General features: G+C 50.4%; 1 protein-coding gene across 5 annotated transcripts; it reads left to right on the plus strand.

The window, feature by feature from the left end:
• Positions 1-9,962: 9,962 nt before the first annotated feature.
• On the plus strand, positions 9,963-15,025 carry PRR14 (proline rich 14). 5 transcript variants are annotated; one of them, XM_014794610.2, is made up of 12 exons: positions 9,963-10,132; positions 10,930-11,001; positions 11,126-11,294; positions 11,915-12,036; positions 12,109-12,298; positions 12,583-12,626; positions 12,829-12,938; positions 13,231-13,819; positions 13,956-14,025; positions 14,107-14,198; positions 14,477-14,548; positions 14,639-15,025. In XM_014794610.2, exons 2-12 carry the CDS (start codon positions 10,979-10,981, stop codon positions 14,916-14,918), a joined length of 1,761 nt encoding a protein of 586 aa, XP_014650096.1. In that variant the 5' UTR covers positions 9,963-10,132; positions 10,930-10,978; the 3' UTR covers positions 14,919-15,025. The 5 variants fall into 5 exon arrangements, with proteins under 5 accessions (XP_014650096.1, XP_087273444.1, XP_087273445.1 ...); XM_087417318.1 differs by lacking the exon at positions 9,963-10,132 and adding an exon at positions 10,296-10,456; XM_087417319.1 differs by lacking the exon at positions 9,963-10,132 and having other exon boundaries at positions 10,296-11,001; positions 12,109-12,226.
• Positions 15,026-15,860: the final 835 nt, after the last annotated feature.

The raw sequence follows: 15,860 nt of genomic DNA on the forward strand, positions 1-15,860 counted from the left end.
AGCAAACATCCTCCTTCCCTCTTTGAGAAGGAGGCAGATTGATACTTTGTCCTTTCCAAGACTCCCCAGGGCTGGAGAATGCAGTGGAGTGCACAGTTGCTCCCTCATTTCTTTTTTTGTGTGTGTGAAAAGATCAGCCATGTGCTAACATCTGCCAATCCTCCTCCTTTTTTTGCTGAGGAAGACTGGCCCTGGGCTAACATCTGTGCCCATCTTTCTCCACTTTATACGGGATGCCGCCACAGCATGGCTTGCCAAGCAGTGTGTCGGTGCGCACCCGGGATCCGAGCCCACAAACCCGGGCCACCGCAGCGGAGTGCCCGCACTTAACCGCTTGCACCACCGGGCCAGCCCCCCTCATTTCTTATTTTCCCTGCATCCTCACCCTCTCCTTTGATTCTTTCTCTCTGCCTTTGATCTTATTGCTCCATGCTTGCTTGATTGCTTTCCTGTCACTGGCGACGAGACTGCATTTTCATCACCTATCCCACCTAGGACGCATTATGTGTCTACAACCAGGCTTTTGTCCCGCTATTCCACTAGAACAATTCTCTCCAAGTCCTGCCAACCTCTTCATTAAAACACTCTGCCACTTTCTTCCATTGGCTTTTGAATCCCTTTTCGTTTTGTTGGTTTTGTTGTATGCCTCCTCCTTCTGTCTTCTTTGTTACTTCCCTCATTTTTAAAGTACATTTCCCCAAGTTTCAGGCATCCAACCTCTTTCCCTTGATTTTAATTGTTATTAAATCCTCTAGGCCAGTGATTCCCAACTGTGGGGGATTAGTCTCCCCCCCTACACACACACCCAGGGGACATTGGGCAATGTCTAGAGACATTTTTTGGTTATCACAAGGGGGAGGGGGATGGAGGTGGAGTGGGGACCCGGAGGAGATGTGTGTGTGCTACTGACATCTAGTGGGTAGAGGCTAGGGATTCTTCCACTAAACATCCTACAATGCACAGGGCAGCTCCTCACAAGAATTATCTAGTCCAAAATATTAATAGTGCTTAGGTTGAGAAATCCTCCTCCAGGCCTACACATCTACCTGGCTGCTAAATCGTTTCACGTGATTGTTGAGCCACGAGCTTGTTATTTTTTTCTAGACATTTTAATTGGCTATTCAACTATCCTTCAGTCCTGTTACTGACATATTAGACCTAATGTCCTGTTATCTGAGTCCCTTCTTTCATGGCTTTTCCCTGCCAGTCCAAAGAGTCTGCTATGTACTAGTAGCTTAAGATAAATCAGTGGGAAAAAAACAGGCAAAGATCTTTTCAAGGAGCTTACATTCCAAAGGGGGAGAACAGATGATTTTTTTGTGTGTGTGTGAGGAAGATCAGCCCTGGGCTAACATCCAATGCCAATCCTCCTCTTTTTGCTGAGGAAGACCAGCCCTGGGCTAACATCCGTGCCCATCTTCCTCCACTTTATATGGGACGCCGCCATATCGTGGCTTGACAAGCTGTGTGTCGGTGCACGCCCGGGATCCCAACCTGCAAACCCTCGGGCTACCGAAGTGGAGCGCTAGCACTTAACTGCTTGCGCACCGCGCCAGCCCCAAGAGCAGATAATTTCTAATGAGCATAGATAAGTGATTTTTCCAGATGACTCTATAACTCTTCCTTTCTTTTCCATTCTCATCATTCCTCCTGTGTATAATACATTGCCCCCAAACTTAGTGGCTTAAACAACAAACATTTATCATCTCACAGTTTTTTGGGTCAGGAATTTGGGGGAGGCTTAGCTGGGTGGTTGTAGCTCAGGATTTCTCAGGAGGTTGCAGTCAAGGTGATGGCCAGGGTGGCACCATTTGAAGGCTTGATGGGGCCTGGAGTATCTGCTTCCAAGCTCACTCACACGGCTGTTGGCAGGAGGCCGCAATTTCTTACCATGCAGGTCTCTCCATAGGATTCCATACGGCTACTTACTGCATGTCAGCTGGCTTCCTCCAGCGCATGTGATCTGAGAGAGAGAAAGAGCTAAAGAGAGTGTCTTTTTATGACCTAGTCCCCAAAGTCACACTGTCACTTCTGCTTTCTTCTATTCATTATATTCAAGGCACTAGGTCCAGCTCACACTTAAGAGGAGGGAATTAGTCTCCCACTCTGAGGAGAAAAGATTCAAACAATGTATGGATATATTTGTAAAACCACCACACCTCCCTCCCTATTATATCTAGCCTATTTTAATAACTTGCCTCTCATATATATCCACTCCCAAACCCATCTTGCACAGGAGTTGCTAAAACTTCCTAAAGCATCATCTTAATTTTGTCTTGGCCTTCCTCAAAAATCTTCACTATAAAACACACATGCTGGGGCCAGCATGGTGGCATAGTGGTTAAGTTTGCACACTCCGCTTCAGTGGCCCGGGGTTCGCGGGTTCAGATCCCGGGCGCGTACCTACACACCGTTCATCAAGCCATGCTGGGCAGAGTCTCACATACAAAATGAGGAAGATTGGCACAGATGGTAGCTCAGGGACAATCTTCCTCACCGTAAATAAATAAATAAATAAATAAATAAATAAAACACGTGCTAATGACACATATGTAATGGTTATCATTGAAGCATTGTTTATAATAGTGAAAGGTAGAAAACAATTTAAATTCCCATCAATAGGAGAGTGATTAAAGAAACTCTGAAATATCCACACGATGGAAAACTCAGCAGCTGTTGAAAACAACGCGGAAGTGCTCTATGCACTGCTAAGGAAAGAGTTCCTAGATATATTAAGTGAAGAGCAGAACACTATGTGTAGCATGCTACCTCCTGAGTATAAACAAGCAGGGGGAAGAAGAATAGATACGGATATTTGCTTTTATTGGCACAAAGAAATCTGGAGGATAGATAAAAACCTAATAAGAATGATTTCCTATAGGCAGCCAGGAATGAATAGAAAATTATTTTTAAAATGAAAACCATGTGAATGTATTATCTATTAAAAAATAAATGTAAAAAATCAATAGTTCCTTATTACCTGCAGTATCCATTCAATCAATTGTTCACTTATTCATTTAACAAATCTTTATGGAGTCAAGCATACCAATGCCTGGCAGTCCCCACTTTTTACCCACTACTTTTTTCCTCCAACTAAGCTGACCTTCACTGAGCCCTGAATAATCCTTTCACTTCCCATTTCTTTGAGGATCCCTCCCCAGTTTCTGAACTTTATGCCCTAAATCTGTGGTCTAATCCGGTGGCTCTCAACAGGGGCAGTGCTACCCCATAGGGAGTGTTTTATGAATTTGTGGGAGTGTTTTTTTGGTCACGGTGATGGAAGACCTTTTGGCATTTAATGAGTGGACCCAGGGATATCAGTTGTCTTACACAGAACCAGACAGTCCTGATCATTGAAAAACTGTCCCTTGTCCTCCACTGTTTTCAGAATGCCCCCATGGACATACATGTAGGTGAAAACAGGTTTGTAATTATTTGAGTACAGAACCTAAATTCATTTTATATATAAATACAAACTTAAAAGTACAGTTTTAATCCTGACTGTTCCAGAAAGGTAGACACCTGTATAAATTGAGGGAAGATTGTATTTTTGTTTGGTTTGGAACTTTACCAAGAATTGTTTGCCACTTTGGAAAAGCATGACACAGATGGCTACACTTGAATCTGAATCACCAACACGACCCATCTGTGACAGTCTGAGTTTGTAGCTGTTGTATTCACAGACATCCTATGCGTAGGTGTAAGCATATGACCACTTCAGTGTGACCACTTCACTAGATCTTCTAGCAAAGTCCAACCCAAGCATTTACATATTGAAATATACATTATTAAAAAATTTTTAGAGAATAACATTATACAGAAAAGTGCACAAATCTTAAGTGCAAGCTCAATGAATTTTCACAAAGTGAACACACCCACATAACCAGTACCCAGCTCAAGAAACCAAAACCAAAACACGTTCCAGTCACTACCCTTCCCAAGGGTAACCATTAGTCCCATTTCTTACATTATAGATTAGTTTTGCCTTATTTTGAGTGTAATACAAATGGAGTTCAAATATATGAATATATATACATACTCTCTTTTGCGTCTGCTTCTTTTCCTTCTAAAATTCATTCAGGGCCGGCCTCGTGGCTTAGCGGTTAAGTGCGCACGCTCCGCTGCTGGCGGCCCGGGTTCAGATCCCAGGCGCGCACTGACGCACCGCTTCTCCGGCCATGCTGAGGCCACGTCCCACATACAGCAACTAGAAGGAAGTGCAACTATGCCATACAACTATCTACTGGGGTTCTGGGGGAAAAATAAATAAATAAATAAAATTATATATAAAAAATAAAATAAAATTCATTCATATTGTTGCCTGTATTTGTAATTTTTATTCTAAGTTATGTGTAGTATACTATTGAATACACATTTTTAAATAAATGACTTTGTCCTTTAAATTATAGTAATGTTTATTTTTTAAAGTAGGAATGTAGATGGGTTATCTCTCTATTCGTTTATTTCATCATGGTAAAAGAAGCTTTCAAAATATTTATTCTAAAAGGCGTGCATTTCTTCTGATACACTGATGACCCAGTTATTTGCAGCTCCTGAGTTTTGCCCTCTGGACCTCTGCACAGGTGTGATGACCTGTGCACAGTCTCCCCTCCGGATCCCCTGTCCGGGGATTCAATTCTCGGATGATTCATCACTTTCCCTGAGAAGTCCTCTGCTCCTCTAGCTCTGCTCATGTGCTCTTTTGGGAACCCATATATAAACTGAGTTTAGCATTTACATCACTATGCACTGGTCTATTTACTTGTCTCTCTCTCTGAGGACAAGGATTCTCACTGTCTTCTTCATCATAATATCTTTTGTGTCTGGCATGTGGTTGGAGTTCAACAAATGTGTTGAACAGATAAATAGACACTTCAGCCCATATTTAGAGCCTTCTTGACCACCCAGGGCCCTTCCTGTCCCATGTCTAGGCCTCTTTCTCTGGAGGAAAGGTCATAGTGGTGTGAATTGGTTTTGTGTGTGTGTGTGTGTCATGGACCTTCCTGACCCAGCATTGCCACTCTAGTCCTAAGTACCACTGTCCCTCCGCCTTCCTAGCCTGTAATATCAGGCACAGTCATTTCAAGAAACCTCTACCTGGACTTGTTTTCTGAGTGTTGTCTAGACCTGGCCTCCACCTGAAACCATAGGATGCCGGGAATTCCCTTTAGACAACACACAGCTGTCCAGCTCAACTTCCTCCACTTCGGTCGAGCCAGGTGTCCTCACATGCACCATCTGTGCTCATTTTCTGTGTGATACGAGCATTCGAAATGCCTTTAAGGAATATGTCTGCAATGTAGACTTTAAACCTCTCTCGAAAATGGCTTACTTTCTGAAATATCTGCACTGTCATTGCAGTAAGGACATTCAAAATTCAGATATTCCGGGGCCAGCCCCGTGGCTTAGTGGTTAAGTGCGTGCACTCTGCTACTGGTGGCGTGGGTTCTGATCCTGGGCACGCACCGATGCACCGCTTGTCCGGCCATGCTGAGGTGGAGTCCCACATACAGCAACTAGAAGGATGTGCAACTATGACATACAACTATCTACTGGGGCCTTGGGGAGAAAAAGGGAAAAAAGGGAGGAGGATTGGCAGTAGATGTTAGCTCAGGGCCAGTCTTCCTCAGCTAAAGAAGGAGGATTGGCATGGATGTTAGCTCACGGCTGATCTTCCTCACACACACACACACACACACACACACACACAAAATCAGATATTCCATTTTATTTAATGTTAAAACACTAGTATTTTTGTTGGTGATGGTATAAGTCTGAGTCCAATCAGGAGAGAGAAACCACATAGTAATTTGAACAAGGAAAAGTTTATTATAAAAATGTTTCAACTATAGCAGGGAATTAGAGAAAAGAGGGACTGGATTGTGTATAGTTTCCTAGGGCTGCCATAACAAATTACTACAAATTGGGTGGCTTAAGACAACACAAATCTATTCTCTCGTAGTTTTGAAGACTAGAAATCTGAGATCAAAGCATCAATAGGACCACGTTCCCTCTGAGACCCTGGATAGAATCCTTCCTTGCCCCTTCCTAGATTCGGGTGGTTGTCGGCAATCTCTGGCATTCTTGGTTTGTAGATGCATTGCTCCAATCTCTGCCTCTGTTGCCACATGGCATTCTTCCTGTGTGTCTCTGTGTGTGTCTTCACATGGCATTCTCCTTTCCATGTGTCTGTGTCCAAATTTCCTTCTTCTTACAAGGACACCAATATTTGGATTAGGGACCCCCCAACCCAGTATGACCTCATTGATTATATCTGCAAATTCTCTATTTCCAAATAAGGTCACAGTCACAGGAACTGGGGGTTAGGACTGAACACATCTTTTGGGGGGACACAATCCTGCCCACTACAAATAGTAAGAACTAAAGAGAATTCTAAAGAATACAGGAATAAGAGATATAAGGAGCAGCCACTACCCTTCAGCCAGAGATACAGCACCCAAGAAAGAGCCTTTATTTGGGCCTCCCTGGGATGAGATCCAGAACTTTTTGGAGAGAGCACAGAAGTTGCTGTGGTGCCACTCTGGTGGAACTTGCTGGAAATCTCCCCTCTAGGGTGCCAGGGAAAACTGTTCATGGGAAGGTGTCTCACCAGAGGCACTCCACTACAAAACTGTCCAAGGGGCATACCAGGGGAGGCTGCTGGCCACTGTGCACTGCAGGAGCCTGGCACTGGAGAAGCTGGGAGCTGGGGAACCCACTTGCACTGCAGGGGCCTGCCAAAAGGGCTCATTGGAACCAGGAAGCAAAACCCGTTCTTCTTGCAATGTCTCCCCAGCTGTCTACTGACAAAACTTAACATGATATCAGCTGGCAAAGAAAAAATACTTAAAGGGTGCAGATTCATTTTCACAGAGCAGGTAAAAAGAATGAATTTGGAGCTGAGAGGTAATAAATTGATTAATAGGCAGCTCCCTTCACTCTTCTTGACTCTCTCTCCAATCCTCCCAACCTTCTCCTGACATCCTCACCATAAGCCCTATCACTTGACTATTCATTTCCTCCAACCTTGACACCTGCCTATCATCTCCCTCCCCACCACACTGCACCCCCCGCCCCCCCAAAAGGAGACAAGGATAGAACTGATGGCAAATGGCTCTCTAGACTGGGGAAAAAAGGAGTTAGACCATGGGCAGGACCAGATTTCTCAAATGAGTAAAAATTCTAGCAACTCAAAGTAGCTGACCAGAGTAGAAGAGCCCCCAGAGGTGAGTCTTGAAAGCTCCTCACCAAGGGAACTAAATTGAGCAGGAATGTGCTGACACCTGGCTGGATGACATACTTCAGGATGGAGAGGACTGAAGCTGAGGGAAGCAGCAGAGCCAATGGCAATCTTGTATACAGGGATATAAACTCCAAATTCTTAGGGACAGGCACCTGTCCACGCCCAGGGGATAGCATATAAGAGGTGTGAAAATTTTGTCAAATGGTTGATGTGAATCAGAGTAGCAACCCAAACCCAAGGCTTCCTGTCATTTCTCAGGGGTGGTTCTCGGCAAAGAGCTATAACTGACCATCCCATCCATCTCAACACCCTGTAGCCACAACCCAACCCAACCCACCCTGGCTGATCTGAAGCTCAGGCTAGAGGCTTCTGCAGAGAAAGTTACTGAGCAGAGCAGCTGGCTTGAGGACTAGAAGGGATAGGGCACTCTGAGGAAATAAGAGGCAGTTTTGGGCCCCGCCCAGTGGCATAGTGGTTAAGCATGCTCCACTTTGGCAGCCCAGGGTTCACAGGTTCGAATCCTGGGTGTGGACCAACGCACCACTCATCAAGCCATGCTGTGGTGGTGTCCCACATACAAAATAGAGGAGGATGGGCACGGATGTTAGCTCAGAGCCAACCTTCCTCAGCAAAGAAAAAAAAAAAAAAAGAGGAAGATTGGCAGCAGATGTTAGCTCAGCGCCAAGCTTCCTCAAAAAAAAAAGAGGCAGTGTTTATCATCCTCTTTTTATCTGTAGCCTGAGACTTAACACATTTATCAGGCATATTTAGATGTGTCTTCTCACTTGATCTTGATCTTCAAGGTCTATTTTGAGATAGGCATGACTGGATTTATTTTTCCCATTTTACAAATGAGACCACTGAGGCCAGGAATAGTTAAGCAGATGGGAGACCCAGAGTCTAAAGGGGCCGGGAGTTTTTGAAGAATGATACACTGATGTGCCACCGATATGTCAATCTCCAGCCACATCACCTGCTCCACTGGAGGCTGTGTGGAGCCTCTTGCCACTGGCTCAGCACACATTGGCCACGCTCTAGAGTGTAGGAGTTGTTGAAATGGTAGTTACAAAGAAGGCAGAGGTGAGACCACGAGACTATGAGGACTTGCCATTGCTGGCCTGGGCTGAGGTCTAAGACACCAGTCTACCTTAGACTTCAATTTGATGAACTGCAGCGCCCCAAGTCAGTGTCATGGGGCTAGGCCCTCCCTACCAGATTCTCAGACCCAGGCCCTTTCTTTAGGCTATTTCCTTTGCCCTTGGTGTTGACTTCTTCAGGAGACCTAGAGAATCAAAACTCAGATCAGGCATACTCTATTCCTGCAGGCTTTTCTTACTTTGGGGCCTGGGAAGCACCTATGTGTTTAAGCAGGAAAGTGAGAGCCTACAGAGGGCATCTCAACTCATCAAGGTTGAGAAGGATCTCCAAGCTCTCACAGCTGGAAACATCACCATACCCCTCCCCCTCCAAGGAACATCCTCAGGCAGCCAGCCCTGATCCAGGGGGAGAGAGGACACCTCTAGCTGGAAGAGCTGCTGCCTACTCCCACCAGAAGTCTCATGGATTTCCAGAGGACCCAGCAGGCCTCACGTTACAAACAGAGTCGCTGTAGTCCTGGGATGGGTCCTTGGTTAGAGCTGGGGACTCATCACTTTCCACACCAGCTATTACTGATTCTGTACTTTCCGTGTCATCCTTTCTGTGTCATTACTTTTATCATTCAACCCCATACGAGAGAATTATGCTGGGCTGGGTAGGTTACCGTTGCACCTTCATCTCAGACCCAGGATTCTAGGCTTCAGGCTCTTTTGTTCTATCAAGAAAATAAGTACTGGTTTGGACCTGGGAATCCTGGGGGAAGGAGAACTAGTGGAGGCACAGGCTTTGGTTAGGCGGTGAGGGAGCCTTCAAGGTGCAAGAAGCCGATACATGCCCACTTCTTCCCCACCAAGAGCCGGACTCCTGGTAACGGTTCCACGGTGCAGCCTCTCCAAACAGCAGGATTCCATCCCTGATCCCTTACTACTAAAGACTATTTACACGCCACATCAGCCAGGCGCCTCTTGAAAGAGGGCTCGTGGGAGCCTGGAACAGAGAGGAAAGCGGGCGGACCCCACCGAGTACGCCAAGGTGGATACTGGTCTCCTGCAATGAGGTCCCTATACTGACCCCTCTGCGCCGGCCGCAGAAACCGCCACTCCTTCAGGAAGATGTACGCAACACTCGAGTGAAGTGAAGCTCAACGCCCCCCGCCTCCTTCCCACTTTGGCTCAGTTCATTCTCTCCAGGACACCGCGCGAGCAGTGGAGCCGGAGGCGGCACCAGCCCTAGTCTCTGGCCCCTGCACCACTCCCCCTCCCAGACTCTTCCCTGCGGCGTGAGAACCTGGTTGAGGAATCCAAGATGGTACTGGAACCGGCCTCAATGCGGCCTCTCTAGGAAATTGGGAATTTCACATATCGTTAGCACTCAGTTGACGTTTATTGGCCTAAAAACGAAAGAACCGGAAGATGCCCTTAAAAAACGTGGCTGCACTCTAGCTTCGCTACAGTTGCCTCAATCTCAAGAAACTTGGTATAGTCTTCGGCCACTGACTGGCCTTCAGAAGATGACGCCATCCGGTCCACTTCGGTCCATCGAGGACAACGCGATCTGCCCTCAACTATAATGGCGGCGCTGTTCAATTTGGCTTCTTGCCCCTAGGGATGATGGCTGCCAGGCGGCTTCACTTAGTTTCTCACCACCCCGGAAGACGGGGACCGGCGATTGGGCGGTGCCCGAAGGCTCGGAGAAGAAAGCCCTCGGCGGTTGGGCAGTGCTGGGTAAGGCTGGTTTTAAAGGAGCTGGAGGTAGGAGCCGCCGAAGACCCGGGATCCGCGTGAGGCGGCGGTGAGCGGCGCGCGGGGGAGGGCACCGAGCGGCTGGAGAGAGGGCGGGAGGAGGGAGGGAAGGAAACATTTGAACCATCTGGTCCCGGGCTGGGGAAAGCGCTGGGCGGGGATCCGGGGGGAGGGCGGAGGGAGGGGGTCTGTGGGCGGGACCTCCCGGGATTGGAGTGAAGGGGGTATCTGCTTGACAGTGGATCCCCGGGGATCCGGACTGAGTTCGTGATGCTCACGCTCTGGCTGCCCCTGTCTGAGTGGAGCTTTTCGGAGCCGAAGCTCAAAGGGAGATGTGGATCCTCGCGCGGCGTCTGATTGGAGGAACCGCGCTGTAGGATTCTTTCCGCAGGGATCCAGTCTAGGGGATTTGGTGGGGAGGGGGTGGGGACCGTCGGTGTGTGGGAGTACTGCTTTGGAGTCCTGCCACTCGCTGGGAGTGGATGAGGATCGCAGAGGAATCGGCGGGAACTGAGCCTTCCAGGACCGGGATCTCGGCTGATCCCGGGGGGTCTCAGGGCGGAATCTGCAGGGACAAAAGCCCCAGGAGGCTCGGGCCGTGAGAGAACTGGGACCGCTGCAATCCAGGTTCTCGCGGCAAGTGTCAGGCAGGGCACGAGTGATTCGCTGATCGCGGCAGCGGCAGCGGGAAGACACCCGCTCCAGGCGGCCAGCCGGGGGCGCCCTTCCGCGCCCCACGGCTCCGGCCCGTGGGCTACCGGGAGCCGCGGGCGGACCATGAAGGGCGGAGCCCCAGGGGATGGGCTGGCCCTCACTCCCCGCTCCCCCGCTCCCCCCCTACCCCAGGCTGCCGCCTGGGATCCCCCAGGGACTCCCCGGAGCCGCCGCTTCCCCCATGGACTTGCCCGGGGACTCCAGGTGAGAGCGCACCCCGCCCGCCTGTCTTGAGCCGGGGAAACGGGGAGCCTGGCGGCTGTACCGGGGAAACCACAGAGCCAACGACAGGCTTAGACGACTGTCCTCTGCTTCTCTCATCCTCCAGCACGCCTGGCCGGCCGCGTCTGTGCCGCCAGCCCCTGACTCGAGCATTATGGGGAGGCAGGAGCTCCAAACGGCCGAGGCTGCAGCCCCTGGGGGCCCCTTCGCCCTTGGAAAAGGCCTCTCGGCGAGTCCTGGCTGTGGTGCTAGAAGATGTCATGGCTGCCCACATGGTGAGCCCCCTGAACTGAGAAGCCTCCTTCTCCTCCAGGTCTCCTCCTCACCAAAGTCATACCAGATCACTAGTGAGGATAACCGAGGTCCAGACACCTCATTCTCACAGCCATTGCTCAGGTAGTCTCCTGAATACTGGAGTTCTGCTTGGCACTCACTTACTCCAACCTAGAATTGGGCAGGGTCTCCAGTGCCTATTCCCCACTACCAACCCTGTTGGGCTGGAAACACATCCCTACAACTCTTTAAGTATGAGAAACCCTTCTGCTTTCTTCCCAGCCCAACTTCCAGGCAATCCTTGGGAAGCAGGCTGAGGTCTTTGGCTCCACTGCACGGACGAGAAAAACTGAGGCCTCACATAGGGCAGTTACTCACCCAAAGTCACCCCTCTGCTTTTCATTGCTCCAAACAGCCTGGGTGAGATTACTCAGGTCCCACACCTGCAGCTCAGGACACTGTACTATCTGGCCCCTAATTGTTCAACTCACCTCTTCTTTGGGGATCTGGGGTGAATTCTAGCCACAATCTTTGTGGCATAGGGCACTGTGAGGCACAGAGAGGCCCTGTCCAGTCCAGCCTCATTCCATCACCTTGCTCTTGATACCTTCTCTTCTCCTAGGTCCCCCTGGTTCCCGAAGAGGAGCCCTCCACCCCACAGCACCACAGCAACCTTCGAGATTCTGTCCGCACCCAGCCACCTGTCTCGCCACCCCAACAGACCATGTGGTCCTCGCAGGCCAGGTAAGCATGGCGGGATTGGAAGTAAGCTGAGGACACAGTTGAGCTCCTCTGATCTTCCTGTTCCCTCTCTAGGCCTCCCGACCCACTGCACTTATGCCGAGAGCCCTTGAGCCGCATCTGCCAGCCCCCTTCCACCCTGAGGTGGCGATCAAGGACAACCCCTGGCCCAGAGGAGGGCCCTTCACAAAAGGTGGACTGGGCCCCCCAGCCTACACTGGTGGTGGTGCTAGAAGACATTGCCAGCCCCAGACCCCAAGCTGAGGTAGGGGAACTTTGGTTAAGGATCGGGGTTCAGCTAGGGACAGGCATTCCAGTGGGGATAGAAGACAGGGGGTAGGAGAGCTGAGTCTGGGAGTGGATTTTGCTCAGAGCAAAGAGAACAGCATTTTATGTGGAAGACACTGCCTGAGCAAAGATCTGTACGAAAAAGTCTTTGGTGTGAACCCAGGCAGACATCTGGAGACTAAGAGAGTTGGGATGTGGGGAGCTAAGGAGGCCAAAAGGGGCTTCCCTGCCTCCCCACAAACATCCTATGTTTATATCCAGGGGTTCACCGATGAGACTCCCAACTTTATCCGCCCAGCGAGAAGGTGAGAGGGCTGGGGAAGGGACTATCAAGATGTCCAGGCAACAACTATTGTCCAGGCAGCCAGAGCTAGGGGCATCAGAATTTACTTGTCCAATCCTTCCTTGTAGCACCTTCAGAAGCCTTAAGGGACAGGGAAGTTGCTGGCTCAGGGGGGACCTGGACCTGGAAGCTCCCCTACCCTTTCCTTTGCCCCTTTACCCCAGAGCTGAGTCCATGACGATGGTTCACCAGCCAGTGCCTCCGCCCAGGGACCTGGAAGCCCCGTTCCGGCCATCTTCCCTGCCTGCAGACCCTGCGGAGAGCCCACCACCAGGTAAGGACTCAGATTGAGGGATGAGACTTGGGGCTCTGAAGAATCTTAGCTGAGCTTAGAAGTGTCAGGTACAGAGCTGGGGCTGGGGCTTAAGCCCCTCCCAGGGCAGAAGATGAGGTTTAGACTTCGGAGGCCTGAAGTTCAACTTCTAAATTTAGGGCTTAGTTTTTTAGGGGTGGGCTTATTTCTCTGTCGGCAAAGTTTAGTGTTTGGGGGAGGGCCTGAGGCTACTCAAGGGGGGCTTAGACACCTGCAGCTGAGGAATGCCCACCTGACCCTCTCCTTTCCTCAGCCCCAGATCCTGTTCTGGAGCCCCCATCGACCCCACCGCCGTGCAGCCTTTTACGTCCCCGCCTCAGTCCCTGGGGCTTGGCTCCCCTCTTCCATTCCGTCCGCTCCAAGCTGGAAAGCTTTGCTGACATCTTCCTGACGCCCAACAAAGCCCCACGGCCCCCACCCCCATCACCCCCCATGAAGTTGGAGCTGAAGATTGCCATCTCAGAGGCCGAGCAGTCCAGGGCTTCTGAGGGCACTACATCTGTCAGTCCCCGGCCCCCTATCCGCCAATGGCGGGCCCAAGACCACAATCCCTCAGCACTTCTCTCTAAGCCCTCTCTGGGCCGAAGCCACTCCTGCCCTGATCTGGGACCCCCTGGCCCAGATACCTGCAGCTGGCCCCCTGCTCCACCCCACCCAAGCCGGCTCCGGCCCCGGCGGCACACTGTGGGTGGTGGAGAGATGGCCCGAGCCCCGCCACCCCCTCGGCCCTGTCTCCGGAAAGAGGTCTTCCCTCTTGGAGGAGTGGGAGGCCCTCCTCCCCTCGTCACATCTTGCTCGTCTACCGCATCCACTTCCTCCTTCTCTGAACCTGCAGAACCCAGGTAGTGCTCTCGATAAATCCTCCACAAAGCCCTGGCCATAGTCTGGGCCCAGCCTCCTTCCCTAGTATCCAGTGGGCAAGAGATGGGGATGTTGCTGTGAATATTGTTTGTCCCTGAGCCTTGACCTTCTCTGCAGGTTGGGCTCAACCAAGGGGAAGGAGCCAAGGGCCTCAGAGGACCAGGTGCTCTCAGACCCTGAGACCAAGGTAGAAGTACAGATGAGGGGGAAGAGATAAGTGGGAGCCTGAGCCTATGCTGCACTCTTACCCTCTGGCCCACTTTTGCAGACCATGGGAAAGGTTTCTCGATTCAGAATTCGCAGGACACCAGCCCGTTCTCAACTAAACCTTACCCCAATGGGGCTGCCTCGACCAATCAGGTGAGAGGCTCATTGTGCATGGAGCTGCCTTGGCCAAACAAGTGTAGGCTCAGATCCCCTGAAGTGTGGCTTTGTATCCTCTCAGAGAGCATAATCCAGCTTGGAGGAGTCAATTTAGTCTGGACATGGTTTGCACTTAGAACTATCTGTCTGCCTCGGGCAGCAGTCCTGGCCCCTGGCATGTCCCAGAAACTGAAATACAGACCAGGCCTTGCTTATGCCTTCTCCAGGTCCCACTGGCCCCAGGTTTCTCAGTGGGCTCTGCTCTTTGCTTACAGGTTGAACAAGAAGGAGTTCAGCTTGGAAGAAATTTACACCAACAAGAATTACCAGTCACCTACAACCAGGAGGTGAGAAACTTTGAAGGCTTGGGGGTGCTAGAGGGAAGGCTGGAACCAGGGGGCATGCTGGTAACCAGCACCCCTCCCTGCCTGGTCCAGGACTTTTGAGACCATCTTCGAGGAACCCCGGGAGCGCAACGGGACTCTGATTTTCACCAGCTCAAGGAAGCTCCGGCGGGCTGTAGAATTTCGGGACAGCAGCCTTCCTCGATCCCGGCGGCCATCTCGTGGGGTCCGGGCTGCAGCTGGCAGGACCCTTACTCCCAGTCTGGCCCCCAGCCCAGATGTGGGACCCCTGCTGCAGCAGCGGCTGGAGGAGCTGGATGCCTTGCTCCTGGAGGAGGAGGAAGTGGATAGAGAGCGGCCCCATCGGACCTAGGAGCTCCATCTGTTTGTCTGTTCATCCGTCCTGGAGGGAGGGGAAGCCTCTGAGGCAGTTATATTTTTTTCTCTATATTTCTAGTAAAGTTTTCGATATGTTTCTGATTCTTTTGTATGTCTCTAGCTGAGTTTGAGACTGATTGCCAGTACTGGCTGATTTTTCTACTTTGGCCCCTAAAGACTGGGAAATGGGGGAGGTGCTAGGGAAGGTGATGAGATTTGGATACAGGGAGTGGGTGGGGGGATGGTCATTGGAGATACTCTCTTGAGAATTTTCCTGTGTGGAGGGATACTTCTGAATCTGCTCCAGAAGATACTATGACCCTGGACCCTGGTAGGGTTCTCCCAATTCACTTACATCAAGGAGGTGCCTGAAAGTCCCAGAGTGGACTAAGGCCTTGATCAAGATGGCCCTGGATTCCTCCTAACATGCAGGCCAGGACCTGCTGCTGGATTCAGAGCTAAGAGTAATCAGCTGTAATTGAGCACCTACAACAACATGTCACAGGTACTTGACCTGCACAGAGCCCTGTGAGAAAGAATTATACCCATTTTATCCATAAGAAAGCAAGTTGAGTGCAACAATACAATGTCCACATTAAAAGGGTAACCCAGGGGGCTGGCCCGGTGGCACAGTGGTTAAGTTTGCGCACTCCTCTTCGGCAGCCCAGGGTTTGACCTACATACTGCTCATCAAGCCATGCTGTGGCGGCATCCCACAGACAAAATAGAGGAAGATTGGCACAGATGTTAGCTGAGGGCCAATCTTCCTCACCAAAAAAAAAGGTAATTCAGGCAACCAGAGGCCAGAAGCGGCACTCTACATCTTTCATAACTTAGAGGCAGAATAGAGCGGTAGCCAAGAGCACAGACTGGAGCTAGGCTTATTGAGTCCAAATCCTGGTTAGGAAACTGAATGTTTGAGCATCAATTCCCCTCC

This window comes from Ceratotherium simum, chromosome 26, assembly GCF_057802395.1.
Source record: "Ceratotherium simum simum isolate JZ-2026a chromosome 26, ASM5780239v1, whole genome shotgun sequence".
Lineage (NCBI taxonomy): Eukaryota > Metazoa > Chordata > Mammalia > Perissodactyla > Rhinocerotidae > Ceratotherium > Ceratotherium simum.

Bases quoted from the DNA above. Each gene is read 5' to 3' on its own strand.
- PRR14 (XM_004439436.3), top strand. From the start codon at position 10,883: ATGGGCTGGCCCTCACTCCCCGCTCCCCCGCTCCCCCCCTACCCCAGG. The intron at 13,820-13,955 runs GTAGTGCTCTCG...CCTTCTCTGCAG, and splicing joins TCTGAACCTGCAGAACCCAG to GTTGGGCTCAACCAAGGGGA. The intron at 14,026-14,106 runs GTAGAAGTACAG...CCACTTTTGCAG, and splicing joins TCTCAGACCCTGAGACCAAG to ACCATGGGAAAGGTTTCTCG.